General features: G+C 37.0%; 2 protein-coding genes across 2 annotated transcripts; both read right to left on the reverse strand.

Annotated features, from left to right (window-relative positions):
* Window positions 1-1492: 1492 nt before the first annotated feature.
* On the reverse strand, window positions 1493-11932 carry LOC122404782 (odorant receptor 46a-like). Its single transcript, XM_043409007.1, is given in 8 exon segments — window positions 1493-1546; window positions 1755-1910; window positions 9375-9428; window positions 9824-9979; window positions 10052-10253; window positions 10455-10793; window positions 11340-11572; window positions 11900-11932. Coding segments are annotated over 8 exon segments (1227 nt in total).
* An 896-nt stretch (window positions 11933-12828) lies between these two features.
* LOC122404783 (odorant receptor 46a-like) lies at window positions 12829-18028 on the reverse strand. The gene is made up of 8 exons (XM_043409008.1): window positions 17834-18028; window positions 16583-16738; window positions 16469-16506; window positions 15152-15577; window positions 14222-14515; window positions 13472-13676; window positions 13239-13394; window positions 12829-12882 (listed from the first exon to the last, which is right to left on the reverse strand). Exons 1-8 carry the CDS (start codon window positions 18026-18028, stop codon window positions 12829-12831), a joined length of 1524 nt encoding a protein of 507 aa, XP_043264943.1.
* Window positions 18029-18786: the final 758 nt, after the last annotated feature.

Consider the following 18786-nt stretch of genomic DNA (forward strand, 5'->3'; position numbering starts at 1 on the left):
CATATTTATTCGCGATGTATCGTTCGATAAGAGCTATAGAAAATTATTGCTACCGTTTGAATAGTATATACTGCGAGGAAAGCAGAACATGGAATACAATTGTATGGTTGTGCAGACTTGATGGATCTGTACCAAATATTCTCACTTATTTTGGAAGAGACACGGTCAGTAACAAAATGGTTTTTCTATTATTTACAAAATATAGGGTTAACACTGTAACCTGGTAATAGTAATTCGACGGAAATTGAAAAGTCAATAGTTTAAAAATTAAATAGAAGATTGAGTTCTAATATATATGTGATGATGTGCAATATGTTTTGTGGATATATAACAAAGGTGAAGATTAAAATATGTTTAAGTGTATGTGTGCAGGTGTCTTATAGATTATAATGGTTAATCTGTAATTTCATTTTATTTTGATGTGACAGTTAACACTAAACCTACGACGATCGATCATCTGACCGGTTAAAAGATTTATATTTTTTTTGTAAAAACCTGGACAAGATATCCAATCTTTGGACGCATACAGTTTCGAAACTACTAACGTTTTATTTATAAATGAGGTATCGTTAGAAGTGGTAAATCTTCCCCTTTAAAATGGTTTTTGGTTTTTGACGATCCGACTTTCCGTTTTCGAGATATCGCAATTTATGTAAACAGTAATATTTCTTAATTTCACTATTTCTGTCTCCGTCTGACGCGTCGAACCTCTTTGTCACACGTGAGTCGCGACGGAGTGACCCAGTTATGGCGTAGTATTTCCAAGCGTTTACTACGCACTGTTTACTTTTTTCACGCGCGCGAGTTCATTGATCCCAATGAAACGTAAACAAACGCTTCGGATCTTTATATCTCCGGAACTAGCCACCGCATCGACTTGAAACTAAAATCACTATATCTCCGGAACTAATAGAGCTATCGACTTGTTCGAACTCTCGTTTTAAAGGGTATTTCATCCCCTACCCGATGACTATAGCAACTATTATTATTTATGCTATCTTCTATATTTATTTTGATATTTACTGTGACTCTATGCACCCAAAGAAGTTTCAGTAACTCCTACTGATCGTACGACTAGTGTAAGATAAAACTGAATCATAAAATATCTATTTAATTGAAGATGAATTTAAATTTGCATACGGTGTTTACATAATTACTATGCCATTTCTTTTATATAATAATATTATATATAATAATTATTTTCTCCGAAATTAATTAGGGTATCGACTTGCAACAAAATTCGTTTTCAAGGGCGTTATCTTCAATCCGATGAAAAGTAAAAAATTTTCACGTAGTTTGTAAATTTTATTAAACAATAATTATATCAACAAACTCTTAGCACTACAATATTAACAGATCTCTATTGGAATTGTGTCCATAGTATCATACTTTACATACTTGAAGACAGTTTCGAAGCATCCCTACTTCATTGCCTTCTTCTTTCCCTTCATTCCATTGAATTAATTCGTTTTCTATATTTGTTAAACAGATTTTATTCTTGGCCTTGTAAAAGCACGTTATACACCGAGTAAGAAGTCTTGAGTATCTGCAACAAATACATATTTAAAATTTGAACACAAATCATTCAATCCATAATCGATTTCTTTTTATCCTGTATATCAGACAGTTTGTTAAACTTTAAACTGGAATTTGAGGAACCTTATATCATTACTTGTATCAAACTTTTACGATAGACACGGTTCAATTTAATTGGATAACAGAGTATGGAGAACATATATTAAATTTGTACTAACTGCCATAAAAGAGTCGAGGTTCATCGTAGCAACGTGAGCGCTTCTGAATTCGATGGGCACCGTTGCTCGGTTCATGATAATTAGGAAGGTCCTTCTAGCGCCAGTATCCAACGAGATCCAGTCACTTTCCATTATCATGTCAGGAATTTCGAGACTCTGCACGTGAAAACACTACGTGAAATTTTGGTACTTTAATTGAAAATTGAATTCACTATCATACAATGGAACCTTCAATCGGACTTCGTTCCCGTACCAACAATAATACAGTATCTGCAGAACTACGCATATCGTGTAGCCTACAGTTACAATATACTTCGAATCCAGGCCCCTTTGCGTCAAATTATAAATTTCGATGCATATGGTAAACGTACTCACCAGGAACTGAATACATATTATAGATTTAAATCGTTCGTCCACTATTGTGGCGAATCTGTAACGATGTAAGTGTTTAGGTAGAGGGGGGATTGAACTACGCAACGGGTGGGCCTTACTATTTACATCGATGCTATTAAAAAAGGTAACAAAATTATTCCCGAAACTGTATCGTTATGTTTCGAAGTTTGATCTACGACCAGTAAAAAATGTTCCTCAATATTGTGTAATCCGTTTTTAACTGTTGGCCAGCGGACTCCAGGTCCGTTCAAACTATTCACTTCCGAAGCATTCAACTTCCGAACTATTCAAACTTTTTCACATCCGAAGAATTCAATCAGAAACCGATATAGGGAAAATTTATATCTGGGTCAAAGCAGACCCGGAGTCCACCATTTTTAACTTTAGAATTTGCTAGAAAAGTCGCAGACCAACTTGTATATACGATTAAGAAGACGGGCACAGTGTTCCGCAGAGTAGTCTCCGTTTCTTTTGACAAGTCGCAGACGATGTCGCAATATTTCGAGCTCGCTACAGGTATGGATCAGAAAGCCGCTGCATAGACTGTCACAGCTAACGTTCAAAATCGAGCAGAGCACTAGATTCATACTTAGATAAATGTAAGCGATAGTGAACAAAAGAAAAGAAGAATAATCGCATGGTAACCATAGTCGATTTGGTAATTGTCTTGTTTCGAAATCTCTGAAGATCGACGTCGCTACCATACACACTAGAAGTATTACCACTGAAGTCGAATAGACAACTATATTCCATCTGTTAAGAAAGTCCCACTATCAAATATTGTTGATCGTTTCAATGATTAAACACGCAGTTAACCGAATTCTAGGCTTAAATTGTGAATCAGTGTTCCGTTGTTTCGTCAACATTGCAGAGCTTCCTCAACTGATCAACGGATCGATCGAAACACTTGTTGCAGATGATTGCAGATCCTTGACAAAGCTTACTGCAATCTTGCTGAAACGTTGGAACAGTTACGAAAAAAACAAATTGCTATTATTATCGACAACTTTGACGTATACTTACTCTGATAGTTTGTCGAATCTCTTTCGAATCATCGTTTCGTCGATGCTCACTGGCGCCAATGGTTCCCCTTGAAGACTGTCGATCAATTTCGCATAATTTTCATAATTCATTATTACATTACGCATTTTCCAGCAGACTCCAAAAACTTCCACTGTCATATAGAAATTATCACTAAAATCTTCTATATTGTCAACATTAATGACTAAGTCCAATATAAGAAATAACAGGTAACTATGCGTGAAGATCAATATAGTGACCATATACGCAGTGTACAGAAACTTTTTAGATCGGGATGTCCAAGAAAACGGTCGCCAACAGCCACAGAAGCTGAGAAGCACGAACACTCCTTGTAGTATGTGCATTATTAATTCTACAAGGATCCCTCTAATAGCTACGTATCACGTAGTACTAAGAATTCCAGTTCCTTATGTATCACATCAAAGTTTTCTTATCGTACTACATACGTACGTCGAAATATAGATTTGGGTCCGATTATTCGTAAAATGAGGATCGAATGACACGGTAACACTGCAAAAGAGAGATATTCTATGCCTTCGACGTTGCAAAAACTCGCATATTACGAAATTAAGGATAGAAACAATACATTGTACTCGCGATTCTGATTCTTTGCTGAACGGATGTTTAGGTACAACTGAAGGCTATAACATATCGGGATTTCTAGTATACTTTTGCAGAAGTCAGTTCCCATTATATGTTTTCCCCTCGGATTCGCGGGCCATATAATTATCGTAACGATGGGGAACATGCCGACTCTGTTTACTTATTTACACTTTTTAAGAACAGTTATACGCTCCTTGTAATTTGTAATTTTGTCGTATTCGCTGTTTGTTATTTTCCATTGAAATGTTACGCATGAATGCACCGCGCGGGAGAAATGAATAGAAAAAACAGACGACAAATTTCTCGAAACATAAATCACCAATGTGGAGTCGTACATACAATAAACGTATATATCGGAAGGGAGAATAAATATTTAAGGAAGAGAGGACAGTGCTTTTCCCTTAGATTGTTCGTTTGAAATACGCATCTTATGTCTGTCATTGAGGTCTTTTTTGCTAGTTCACTTTGCAATCCAACGTGGGGTTCTGTTTCTCATAAGGAAAGGGTTGTGAAAATTGTTCGACAAATTCTTCGTGGCATAAAATTCTAGAGTGAAATTGTAAACGTTCCGTTCGAACATGTGAAAAGTTGGATTCATTGTTTTACCATTGGTTTAAGTGTCGCGTATATTATGAAAGTGATTGCAATTGTTTGGACAATCTTTAATTGCGACTTAAATGTTTGTAGCTGTAGTGCATGTAAGTGATTGCTATAAAAGCCAGAACTTGATATACGACATGTCATGAAGAATGTTATTTCTTGAAACATGTGCAAACCTTGGTGCTGTCTACAGAAATTGAATTTTCTGAGAAATGAAGTTCTGACAATGTGCAACATGTTTTGTGAAAATATAAAAAAGATGTTTAAGTGTATGTGTGCAGATGTCGTAGAGATTACAATGGTTAATCTGTAATTTTATTTTATTTTGATATGACAGTTGACACTAAGCCTAATACGACTGGTAATGTGACCGGTTGAATGATTTATATTTCTCTTGTAATACAACTGGACAAAATTTGGTACCAAATTCTGGTTGGCTTTAGATGTAAATAGGAAATATATGTATAGTAAACACGAAAGGAGAGAATTTTCAGTTTCCACTGTCTTAGAACAGTCTTAGAACGCGAATTAAAGGTACCACAAATTTGGATGCGTACAGTTGCGAAACTACTAACGTTTTATTTATAAATGAGACATCGTTTGAAGTGGTAAATCATCCCCTTTAAAATGGTTTTTGGTTTTTGACGATCCGACTTTCCGTTTTTGAGATATCGCAATTTATGTAAACAGTAATTTTTCTTAATTTGACTATCTCTGTCTCCGTCTGACGCGTCGCGTCGTACCTCTTTGTCGCACGTGAGTCGCGACTGAGTGACCTAGTCGCGGCGTAGTATTTCCAAGAATTTACTACGCACTGTTTACTTTTTTCACGCGCGCGAGTTCATTGATCCCAATGAAACGTAAACAAACGCTTCGGATCTTTATATCTCCGGAACTAGCCACCACATCGACTTGAAACTAAAATCGCTGTATCTCCGGAACTAATAGAGCTATCGACTTGTTCGAACGCTCGTTTTAAAGGGTATTTCATCCCCTACCCGATGACTATAACAACTATTATTATTTTTGCTATCTTCTATGCTTATTTTGATATTTACAGTGACTCCATGCACCCAAAGAAGTTTCAGTAACTCCTACTGATCGTACGACTAGTGTAAGATAAAACTGGATCATAAAATGTCTATTTCATTCAAGACGAATTTAAATTTGTACACGACGTGTTTACATAATTACTATGCTATTTCTTCTGGACATAATTGTTTTCTCCGAAATTATCTACAGTATCGACTTGCAACAAAATTTGTTTTCAAGGACGTCTTATCTTCAATCCGATGAAAAGTAAAAAATTCTCACGTAGTTTGTAAATTTTATTAAACAATAATTATATCAACAAACTCTTAGCACTACAATATTAATAGATCTCTATTGGAATTGTGTCCATAGTATCGTACTTTACATACTTGAAGACAGTTTTGAAGCATCCCTACTACATTTCCTTCTTCTTTCCTTTCATTCCATGGAATTAATTCGTTTTCTATATTTGATAAACAGATCTTATTCTTGGCCTTGTAAAAGCACGTTATACACCGAGTAAGAAGTTTTGATTATCTATAACGAATACATATTTCAAATTTAAATACAGATCATTCTATCGACAATCCATATCTTTTACCCTCTATATCAGAGAGTTTGTTAAACTTTAAACTCGTAGGGTGTGTGAAATTTGAGGAACCTTGTACCGTTACTTTGCTGGTTACTAATTTTATCTCCTTTTATCAAAGACACGGTTCAATTAAATTGGATAACAAAATATGGAGAACGTATATTAAATTCGTACTAACTGCCATAAAAGACTCGAGGTTCATCGTAGCAACGTGAGCGCTTCTGAATTCGATGGGCATCGTTGCTCGGTTCATGATAATTAGGAAGGTCTTCCTATCGCCAGTATCCAACGAGATCCAGTCACTTTCCATTATCATGCCAGGTATTTCGAGACTCTACACGGAAAAGCACTCCGTGAAATTTTAGTACTCTAATTGAAAATTAAATTCATTATCATGCAATGGAACCTTCAATCGGACTTCGTTCCCGTTCCAACAGTAGTACAATATTTGCAGAACTACGCAACTTGTGTAGCCTACAGTTACAATGTATTTCGAATCCAGGTCCCTTTGCGTCAAATTATAAATTTCGACGCATATGGTAGACGTACTCACCAGGAACTGAATACATATTATAGTTTTAAATCGTTCGCCCACTATTGTGGCGAATCTGTAACGATGTCAGTGTTTAGGTAGAGGGGGCATTAAACTACGCAGTGGGTGAACCTGACTATTTACATCTATGCTATTAAAAAAGGGAGCAATATTATTCTCGAAACTGTATCGTCATGCTTCGAAGTTCAATCTACGACTGGCCAAAAATGCTCCTCAATATTGTGTAATCTATTTATAACTATTTCAAACTCGAAGTTGCTAAGTTTTAGTTTTGAATAAATAAATGAATATTTAATATTTACGATAACACAAGAATTGAATTAGAAACCTTGTACCGAAATCGGGAACAGGAAAATTTATATCCGGGTCAAATCGGACCCGGAGTCCACCATTCAGTCCACCATTTTTAAAGTTAGAATTTGCTAGAAAAATCGCAGACCAACTTGTATATTCGATTATGTAGACGGGCACAGTGTTCCGCAGAGTAGCCTCCGTTTCTGTTAACGTGTCTCAGACGATGTCGCAATATTTCAAGTTGACCGCAGGTGTGGATCAGAAGGCCGGTGAACAGACTGTCGCAGCTAACGTTCAAAAATGCAGTGACCACTAAATTTATATTTTGATAAACGTAAACGATAGTGAACAAAAAAGGGGAAGAATAATCGTATGGTAACCATATTGGATACGATAATTCTCCTGTTTCGAAATCTTTGAAGATCGACGTCGCAAGGATACACGCTAGAAGTATTGTCACTGAAGTCGCATAGACAACTGCGTTCGATCTGTTAAGAAAGTCCCACTATCAAATATTGTTGATCGTTTCAATGATTAAACACGCAGTTAACCGAATTCTAGGCTCAAATCGTGAATCAGTGTTCCGTTGTTTCGTCAACATTGCAGAGCTTCCTCAACTGATCAACGGATCGATCGAAACACTTGTTGCAGATGATTGCAGATCCTTGACGAAGCTTACTGCAATCTTGCTGAAACGTTGGAACAGTTACGAAAAAACAAATTGCTATTATTATCGACAACTTCGACGTATACTTACTCGGCTAGTTTGTCGAATCTCGATCGAATCATCGTTTCGTCGTTGCTCACTGGCGCCAATGGTTCTCTTTGAAGACTGTCGATCAACTTTACATAATTTTCAGAATTTATTATTACGTTACGCATTTTCCAGGTGCATGCAAAAATTTCCGCAGTCAAATAGAAATTATCACTGAAATCTTCCTGATTATCAACATTCAGGACTAAGTCCAATATAAGGAATAACAAGAAGCTGTGCGTCAAGAACACCATAGTAACCATATACGCAGTGTACAGAAACTTTTTGGACCGGGATGTCCAAGAAGACGGTCGCCAACAGCCACACAAGCTGAGAAGCACGAACACTCCTTGTAGTATGTGCATTGTTAATTCTACAAAGAACCTTCGAATTGCTGCGTATCACGAAGTACTAAGAATTCCACGTTCCTTATGTTTCACATCAAAGTTTTCTTATCGTACTACATACGTACGTCGAAATATAGATTTGGGTCCGATTATTCGTAAAATGAGGATCGAATGACACGGTAACACTGCAAAAGAGAGATATTCTATGCCTTCGACGTTGCAAAAACTCGCATATTACGAAATTAAGGATAGAAACAATACATTGTACTCGCGATTCTGATTCTTTGCTGAACGGATGTTTAGGTACAACTGAAGGCTATAACATATCGGGATTTCTAGTATACTTTTGCAGAAGTCAGTTCCCATTATATGTTTTCCCCTCGGATTCGCGGGCCATATAATTATCGTAACGATGGGGAACATGCCGACTCTGTTTACTTATTTACACTTTTTAAGAACAGTTATACGCTCCTTGTAATTTGTAATTTTGTCGTATTCGCTGTTTGTTATTTTCCATTGAAATGTTACGCATGAATGCACCGCGCGGGAGAAATGAATAGAAAAAACAGACGACAAATTTCTCGAAACATAAATCACCAATGGGGAGTCGTACATACAATAAACGTTTATATCGGAGGAGAGAATAAATATTTAAGAAAGGGGAGACTGTGCTTTTCCCTTAGACTGTTCTTTTCAAATGCGTATCTTACGTCTGGCCTCGAATTTTCTCTTCTACTTGACATTGCAATCTAACGTGCAGTTGTATTTCTCGCAAGGAAACGGTTACGAAAGTTGTTCGACAAATTCTTCGTAGCATAAAATTCTATAGTGGAATTGTAAACGTCTTGAAATGTGAAAAGTTGGATTCATTGTTTTACCATTGGTACAAGTGTCACGTATAGTAAGAAAGTGAGTGGAAATTTTTGGACGATCTTTAACTACGACTTAACTGTTTATGACTGTAGTTCACGTAAGTGATTGCTATGAAAGCCAGAACTTCATGTAAGTACGACTTTTCATGAAGAACTTTATTTCTTGAAATATGTGAAAAACTTGGGTACAGTCCAATTTTGAATTTTCTGAGAAATAAAACTCTGACACCGTGCAATATGTTCTGTGGAAGTATAAATAAGATGGAGATTAAAGTATAGTCAAGTATATGTCTGCCATTGCATGTATTAACGAAAGTAAATCATTGGAGGACCAGTCGTGGGGGATGTTTCTTTAACAAGAAGTTGAAACACTAAGAACACAGCATATTTTTAGTTGAATTTATTGAAATCCATAGCAAATATCATGTTATGCATACTGTAGTGCAGGTTCTTACCATTTGTGACGACGCGGTCCTCTTGGTCTCCTTACATTCATTTCTTTCTGTATGTTGGATAATTGAAAGTCAATTTTCGTGGTATTATTCGTTACTTTGTTGGAGCATGTTGTACACCGAGTATGAAGTCTTGAGTAACTGTGACAAATAGGTATGTTAGTATGTTATCATCGCTCTTTACTTTTTCCAAATTTCACTTTCATAGAATTTTAATAAAGAAATATTTTCAGTGGACTTTCTACGGTAAAATCAAATTGCATTCGACCTTTTAACAACATTAATGATTTCACCAACAGTGTACAACTATCAGCCTATTAAAAGGAAGAATGTAAAATTCAGAAATTGTATCGTCAGTTTATCAATTTCTACGTTGTAATATTTTCAGAAAGTTTATTTTGAGGTATTTAAAATTGACGTTTTACTAAAAAATAGTGTCTAATTCCTGCACAAAAGGTCACATTCTATTATTGGTAATTACGAGCCCAAATCTAAATTGGATAACAGCGCGTCAAGAAATTATATTTATTTAATACCATCATGAAAGACTCGAGGTTCATCGACACAACGTGGATGCCTTTGAATTCGATAGGCGTCGTTGCACGTCTCATAATCATTAGAAGAATCTTCTTAGACTTGACATTCAGAGACGTCCAATCACTTTCCATTATTATATTAGAAATTTCGAGACTCTACCGAGAGAACGTTGTGTAAAATTACGGATACTCGGTTTGAAATTGAAATATTTTGTCGTGAGAATGAACCTTTAGTTTAACTTCGTTCCCATACCAGCAATAGTAAAATATCTCTGTGAGCATGCAAATCCCGTAGAACACCGTTTCGAACACTCTCGAGCCCAAGTCACGTTGCGTCAAACGATAAAGATTGAAGCACACGATCGACGTGCTCACCAAAAATTGAGTGCATGCCATCGATTTAAACGTTTGGTTCACCATTCCGGCAAATCTGTAATCATTTTAGAAACGGAAGTCATTATATCCCTTTTCTTTCCTATTCTTCGTTGTTAAAGACAACAGTAGAAACTGGCCAGAAGTAGGAAACTATTTTTTTTTTTTTAATCGACTCGTCCGACTTTATAATTCGATTTAAGACTTACTAGAAGGCTTTTCGTGAGTTTCTAATTCAAAGAGTAATTGGGAAACCAACTGGTATATGCTGCGATGGTGACGAGCACACAGTTTGACCGAGTCGATGTCTTCTTTTACGACACGTTTCAAACGATGTCCAAGTAATTCCAGCTGGCAATACGTGTGGATCAACATACCGCTGTACAGAGTATCGTAAGCCACGCTCAAAAGCGAGCAGATCGTTATACCTACAGCCTGCTGAGCGTAGGTAACAGCGTACAAAAGCGACGAAGAATAGTCGTAAGGTAGCCATGCCCGGTATACCAATTTTTTACACTTTAAATCTGTGAAAAATGACGTTACCCATATCCACACGATGCACGATTCGATTAAAATAGTGTAGGCCATCGTATTCCATCTGAAAAAATATTTATACACGTTGCATTATTAGGGAATGGAACTGGACTTGGGTTAAAATGTTCGTTGTACGAAAAAAAATGCTTCGAATACAATTTTAATGGTTCCAGAGAATATATAATTACTTGTATTTGTGCACTATAATGGTGATTTTCTATAAGTGGAAGGAAACTTGTGTTTCTTATGAATTTGTTGTTTTTGAAATTAATGAAAATCCATTTTTTCGTACATTCGGATGTGTAAGGGTGTTTACGTAAATTAGAAACGAAAATTGTCGATGGTCTTGCCACGTTGAAAACACCGATAATGTAATAAAGACATATGATAAAAGTAAATGGAAAAAATTCATGAAGACTGTAAAATTGAAATAAATCGCGTCGAGAAACAAGTAAAGCATATTATAAGCGAGAAAAAGTATCATAAATCTGAGTTGGCACAAGAAAATAATGATTACACATTTTCTTAAGATAAACGTGAATTACAATACGGTTCACCAACGTTACTTAATAAATTATTCTACTTTTGCCATTATCAACGTGGTACTTACTCGGTAATTTTGTCATATCTCGTTAGAATTTCGATTTCCTCGGCATTCGCGGGGGCGAACGGTTCCCTTCGAAGGTTGTCAACCAAAGCTGCAACGTTGGCTCGATTTATTAAAAAGTTACACATCTTGCAGCAAGCGATAAACGGCGCCAGCGTCACGTAGAAATTGTCGCTGAATTCATCCTGATTCTCGACGTTAAAGACAATGTCCAAAATTAGAGAAAGCACGACGGTCTGCGTCAAAAGAATTACAAAAATCGTATAAATGTTGTACAAGAGCCTTTTAAACGACGACGTACACGAAGACGGTCTCAAACAACCGGACACCGTCAGAATTCTGAACGTTCGTCGCAGTATTGTCATTGTCGATTTTACAGAATTTTTCCAACTGTTAGCCCTTGATCAGTTTGATCTTTAAACACTGACGACTAAAACGACGTGGTAAAACGGTAGATTTGTTGGAATCGTGTCGATACTTTTGGAAAATAAGTAAATACTGAAGTAACAGTTTGGTTTCACGATCCTTGATCGACGAAGTTTTATGCAACACTGAGGTCTCACAGAGTATCGATATTTCTTGTGCGCCTTCGTCATGGATAGTATTCCTACCGGCTATATTATTATCCTAATTGTCGATAATGAATACGACCCGTGCAACGGTAAGGAATTCCTCTCCCTTTTTTCAGTCTCATTTATCATTGAATATGTTCTAAACGCTTTAAACGGTTGGACAGTGAGTAGAAAGGTAATGCATATTTTAATTTGTCGCGTGTAGTTGAGATCTCTCCGTACCATGTTCGTGTGCTTTCGTCAGTAGCAACATAGTGAGTTCGTCGAGACAGCGGAGAAAACGTGAAGTAACATTTATTGCTCATTTATTTCCATACGTTTCTCTAGTGGCCTTGATGAAAAAGGTACGTGGTTCCTTGTTGTGTCTGCTATTGTTCCCACGAAGATTTCCTGAAACATAAACTGAGAACAATATGTCAGAAAATTTAATGAAACATGGTAGAATATTCTGTTTCACCCTCGAAATGGTCAGTTCCCTTCCGGAATCGTACCCTTCCGACGCATGACTTATGTTATTACTATAATTACATCGATGACGCAAACCACGCGACATATGCAACTATGTTTCAGTAATAAAATCATGTTCCATAATAACCATACGGGAGGTTGTATTTTACCGGAAAGAACTGGCAATAAAGGATGACAATAAATACTATGAAATGTAAATCAGCTGTCGCGAACGAAAGTCTGTGAAAATATCTAAACGATACAAAATATTGTCGTTCCTCGGGTTTTCTGTTTCTATTAAATCGATGTTTTTCAGGAATTTGATAAGAAGGGCGAAACGCTAAAGAAGAAATCGTAAAAACGATAAGTTACTCATTAATAACACGTGGCTAACAGTTTCTCCTATTATTTATTTGTTAAACGATCTGCATACATCTTAACACTATACGACGATCTTGAGAATATTCCTAGTACTATCCCTTGCCTCGTTGAAGCATATTATACGCAGAATAAGAAGTTTTAAGTATCTGCAATAAATAGTGATCGTATAGGTCTAGTAAAGAGTTACGATAGACTTACGTTTGAATATTTCATAATATTTTGTATATTTATTTTTTATAAACAATATCAACGTTATCTTTTCATCCTTTTAATACTTGGGTAATGACGTAAGAGCTAAGTTCAGTACAGAATTAAAAAAACATTAATGTCACAAAGGAAGGAACCGATTTTCTTGAATTTCGGCGTTCGTGCATGAGATTTCAGGCAAATAAAAAATTCATAGTTTCTTTCCTTTCACCACCGATCGAACCAGTCGACGAATTGAAATATTTTCATTTTGCTTCATCGAGATACTAAAAAATTCGTTTCACTTCGTACTAACGTTCACGAAAGCCTCGAGATTCATCGTGACAATGTAAATACTGGTAAATTCGATGGGCTCTGACGCACGTTTCATGATCATCAGAAGAATTCTTCTGGTGTTGTTGTCGAGCAGCGTCCAGTCGATTTTAAAGCACATGTTGGAAATTTCGAGGCTCTGTAATTAAAAAAGGAATACGCTTGAGAAAGTTCTCGCGATGCAATGCAATTCTGATCGAATGTGTAGCCACAGACCTTCAGTTTAACTTCGTTCCCGAACCAACAGTAAACGAATATCTGCGTTAGCATGCAAGAAATGTACATTATTATTTGCAACACCATCGAGTTGAAGCTCGTCCTCTTTGCCAGTATATACAAGCTGAAGCATACCACCAGCGTGCTCACCGTGAATTGAATGAGAATCACCATTCTAAATTCTGCGTTTATCATTCTAGCGAATCTGGAATTTTTTCAAGATGCAATTACGAATTTAATAATTATATAGTCGAACAGTCAGACAGCCTTTCGAATAATTTAGAACCGAGAAGAACAATTTAAGTAGATGCAATTATTATCGAATCCCTGAAGGTGCAAATATTTTACTATTACTTTCGTTCGGTTCCTCAGGCCTTTTTGGTGTGTTTAAAACAAAACTTAAAATTATCGAAAAATTCTATTTATCTCATACGATTAACTTTCGTTAAGAAGAAATTCAAGCGTAACAGTTTTAAGAAGAAATACATAAATTTTTCGTGTATCAAAAATTGAGTATTGATAAACACGATACTTGTGTGTTCGAATAAAAAAACTCCAGGTAAAAAATGAGAAATTATTCGTTAGTAAAATATAAGGCTGTGACTTTGTGATTTTTGTTTTGATTTCTATTTTTTGAATCCGTTACACTAGAATTTTTCCTTAAATTAAGCCCCGTGCTAGTCAAAGAAGCTAGTCTAGAGAACCAACCGGTACACACGATCGTGGTAACGAACGCACGAATTCACTGACTGATTCTCGCCTGCCTTAATCGCTTTCAGACGGCACTCGAGTATCTCGAACTGGCTGTAAACGTGGATCAACAGGCCGCAGATCAGACTGTCGCAGGCAACGTGCATCAGCGAGCCGGCGACAAAGGCTAGAATTTGTTGAACATAGGTAAGGCTCAGCGAATACGTTGACGTGTAGTCGTAAGGTAGCCACACTCTGACCGGCAATTCCCCGTGTGTGAGTCTCAGAAATGCGATGCACGACCAATAAATTACGGACGACTCGGACAGAATTGCGTAGAACTTTGCAAGCGATCTGCAAAGTAATTTCAATCGTAGTTGGCTCCCATGAAGTTTGGGTACGTGTTTTGGGGACAGAGGAATGGCTTAGCTTGCTCCACCCATCCCCATTTTCTAAGCACGATAATCGCCAATAGCGTGCAATTGCTTCGAAATTAGTTCCTTTTTACTTTAAGGGGTGGAAATTAACCCTGAAACGTTCGACCGTTTCTGATTTTATCGTTGTAATTCGCAAACTGGACGTGTCCATGTAGCAAACGATTTGTAAATTTTTTAAATAATCATACGGGGTCTTGTGGAAGAGATGAAAAAGGGAAAAAGTTGCAACCCTAGCAGGCCCTGCTTTGGAAGGGAATGGAAGAGCGCTTGCGAGAGAAACGGTCCCTCTGGTGGCGAGTACGGGAGGCGAAGGACCCCACGTTCGCGTAATACGTATCTACACATGCCCTGCATATTCTCAAAGTATCAGACTCTTGCAAGACCCATTTTGGTAATATATCTCTTTGAAAATTACTAAAATCATCTTTATTGGTATATTTAACTACTATTTTCTCAAAGTGGCGAACCACTAGACTTCTGCGACCAAATATGGATTCAGCAGCAGAAAGATTTATGAAACGCAACAGGTTCAAGTCTGGCCCAAGCTACTTACTGCGCCTTTTTGTCGAATTTGCTTCTAATTCCGATTTCCTCCGCGTTCCCCGGTAAGAAAGGCTCCGTTTCGAGTATGTTGGTCATGGCAGCGATGCATCCTCGACTTTTCAGGATGCTGTAGATCTTGTAGCAGGCGACGAGCATCGCGAGCAACAGATAAAAGTTCTCGCTGAACTCGTCCTGATTCTGAACGCCCATTACTATATCCATGAATTGAGAGAACGTGACGGTGTACAGCAGCAACAATACGATCACCGTGTACACGGTGTACAAATACTTTTTTAACGGCGACCTCCAAGATGGAGGCTGCCAACATCCGCACACAACGAGGATTCGAAATATCGACTGCAGGATACCCATTTCCCCCGAACGCTCGTTGCGTTCGATCTTTGGCATAGATTCCATTTTAGATACTTCGTTTGAACTTTTCGGGAACTTTCACGAACGTTTTCGCGATTATCACCATCTGAAACTCGCGCGACAAGACATAGAGAATAATATCGTGCAATTCCTAAACGACGACTGAGTAAACGGAACGTAACATCGACGAGTGTCGATTTACTTCTGTCGACTGTACGAGTGTCCACGCTTCGAACGATGGGTAGTTCCCAGAGTTCCCTCCTCTGCACAAACTATGTTATTATAGCAATCTTCAGCAATGCGGCCACGCGAGTTAACGAATTACACATTTATGAGCACCGTTGAATTCCTTGGTATTTCATTATTTTTTCCATGCACCCCTTTGTAATTTCTTCGAGTTACATTAATTATCAACGGCTGACTATAATCGGAAGCCGAAGAAACATTCTTTAGAAAATACATCGTGCTGTCAACGAGAAATATCGCAGACGTTCCTTTGACAGTCGAAAGAAAATGAGCGTTTGAACGGTATCGTTTACGAACGTCCTTTGATCTCTTCCACGCGTCAAATTAACAATCGTTTAGTGTCCCCTTCGCAAAAGATCAATAACCGACCATTTTGAGTCTTTAATTTGTTTGGCTCTGTTAATAACACTCTCTGTGACGAAAAAGTGCTGGACGTAAGTAAAAGTATTTTATTAATATTTTAGTCAGTGGTAAAGATCAATTTTGTTAATTTTCAAAATTCAATTTGTTGAAACGCATTCGATGACGTTTGTGTTTTAACAGTTGCATTAAACGGCAATGGGCGTGATCGACTACGTAAGAATTTTATTTATATGCGTTCTACAAGTTAAATTGTATTATCATGCACATTAGATACATTGTTACTACCTTGTAATTCTTGATAAATCGATTCGACACCCGTCTCTTGTTCTACAATTATTTCGTTCGCTGTAGCAAATTATACGTCGAGTAAGATAATTTTAGAATCTGTAACGGAGCGTGAAACGATTACAAAAGGCGCGACGTATAATTTTCTGATAAAAATTCAATCAATTGTACTAACCGCCACAAAGGTATCCACGTCCATCTTGACTATGTACGCGCAGGTCAATTCTATGGGAATCATTGCTCTCGACATGATGATCAACAAGCTTTTCTTGCCGCCCTCGTCGAGAAGCGTCCAATCCAGGTGGAAAATTGCATCCACGAGCTCGACGCTCTGCACTTACGAATATATAACAGAAGCAAAGTATTACCATTCGTTTCTGATAACAATACACGTAAGATTTCAGAGACATATTGTTGAAAACTTGAACGAAATTCATCATAAAGAAAGAGAAAGAATTTGGAACCTTAGAAGCATGGTAATTATTTCCATAGCTATGATACCACAGTTGTTACTCTCCTGCTCGTATTCGTTCAGTATAATTGCAAAGAATTTTCTTTTGAATGTTGTTTTTATTACACTGAGCTATGTGATTCTGTTACTTCTTATTTACGAAGTAGTTTTGTGTTATTTCTAATTACGTAGTTTTGTTTAGTATGTTTCCATTTATTTTTACCAAATATCGTTTATTACTAGACTGCGGATGTTCATGCATTTATGGGGAATTTTAATTCTCAAGAAACTACAGAATGCACTTAATATGCAAAAATATAAGAAATACTTAAAGTAAGATACGAATTATTATATTTAAGGGTTGAGACGATCATCTACAAAGCTCCCGTTTTATTAATTCTATTAATAAAAATATGAATTTGCATAAAGATCCGCAGTCTATTTATTACACTGTGTTATTTTTATGTACGAAGTAGTTTTGTTTTTTTGGTTAACATTATATGATTTGGTATGAAAAGAAACTTGTTTCTTATGAATTTTTTGTTTTTTTTTTTACCAAATGTTGTTTATTAAACACTACTATTTAGGGAATTGTTTTTTGTTAATATTTAACGGGAAAGTAATGCCCAATTACAAAATAATGCCAATAATACGTGTGTTTTTTTCCCCGATTATTGGCTAGTTTTGTTTTTAATTTATGGACTTATAAAGAATAGATTTATACCAGTTTCCAAAAACAACTGCTCAATTCATAACAAGTTTTTCTTTCATTAGCAAATCAACAATATTATACGAATACGAGTGGGAGTAACTGTACACAAAATAGTCCATGAAATAATCCCCCAACCAAGGGAATATCATTTTCAATATAATCGAGAGCTGTGAAGTTATTCCAGAGGATCTCTCTCTCTCTCTCTTTCAAAGAAAAAAATACTGAAGATTGCATTGTAACGTGTTTCTCTTTCGCGCAAATACCTTGAGTTTCAGTTCGTTTCCATACCAGCAGTAGATGAAACTCTGTACCATCATGCAAGCCATGAACATGACAAATTCTAAATACTTGGGGCTGTTCAGCGGCGTGTTCGTCAATTCGTACAAATTAAAACACACCACCAGAGTGCTCGACAGAAGCTGTATGGACAGCATCACTTTGAAGTTCTCTTGTATCATGAATGCGTATCTGCGTTTGGAAACGGAATAAAATGGACTTTGTTTCGAGTTTATCATATGAAACCATTGAATTTTCAGTAGACTGACTTCAGTTTCAACTAGACCGACCTGTAGAGGTAGTCGTGAAAGCGTACTATCTTCCCAAAATCGGGTCTAATTTCTAGCGTGAGCTCCTTCAGTCTATGCTTGAGGATCTCTTGCTGGCAACACGCGTGAGCAGATAGACCGATGACGAACACGTCGCAAGCCACGTTTGTGAACCCCAGCCCGTACAGGGCCACCAGCTGATGGCCATAAACGACGAAATAAAGGCTTCGGTTTGTGTAAGCGAATGGCAACCAAGCGCTGTACAGCAGCTTCCTCTTTGGCAAATCGGTGAACAACGACGCCGTTACATATGCTGAGGACCGTGCACTTCACCAGAATCGCGCACCAAATCGATACGGACCTGGAAAGTGTCTATGAATGATCAGAGGTTGATTAATTCGCTACTTGTGGAGGCAATTGTCTCGGAATAATTGTCGTGCACAGGGACCAGCGAAAGCGTGCTGAATAATAAAACACGAACCAAGATTTAAAACAGATTACTTTGTACTAGATTATAGTGAAATTTTATTGGTAATTTTTACTACTTTGATTTCACCCTAAAAACAAAACTGTTGTTTGTAGTAATTTGAGAAAAATCGTGAACATCCCTTAACGTTCAGTACACGCGTGCAACACAGAAATCATCGCGTTGATATTTTCTTTATAAGTTT

The sequence above is a fragment of the Colletes gigas genome, unplaced genomic scaffold, assembly GCF_013123115.1.
Source record: "Colletes gigas isolate AHSC1104 unplaced genomic scaffold, ASM1312311v1 Colletes_gigas_Sc00003, whole genome shotgun sequence".
NCBI classification, from domain to species: Eukaryota; Metazoa; Arthropoda; class Insecta; order Hymenoptera; family Colletidae; genus Colletes; species Colletes gigas.

Excerpts from the sequence above, each read along its gene's own strand:
- LOC122404783 (XM_043409008.1), bottom strand. The coding sequence starts at position 18,028 with ATGATACAAGAGAACTTCAAAGTGATGCTGTCCATACAGCTTCTGTCG. Across the intron at positions 16,739-17,833 it reads GAAACGAACTGAAACTCAAG|AGCGTCGAGCTCGTGGATGC; the intron begins GTATTTGCGCGA and ends TCGTAAGTGCAG. Across the intron at positions 16,507-16,582 it reads ACGTGGATACCTTTGTGGCG|ATTCTAAAATTATCTTACTC; the intron begins GTTAGTACAATT and ends GCTCCGTTACAG.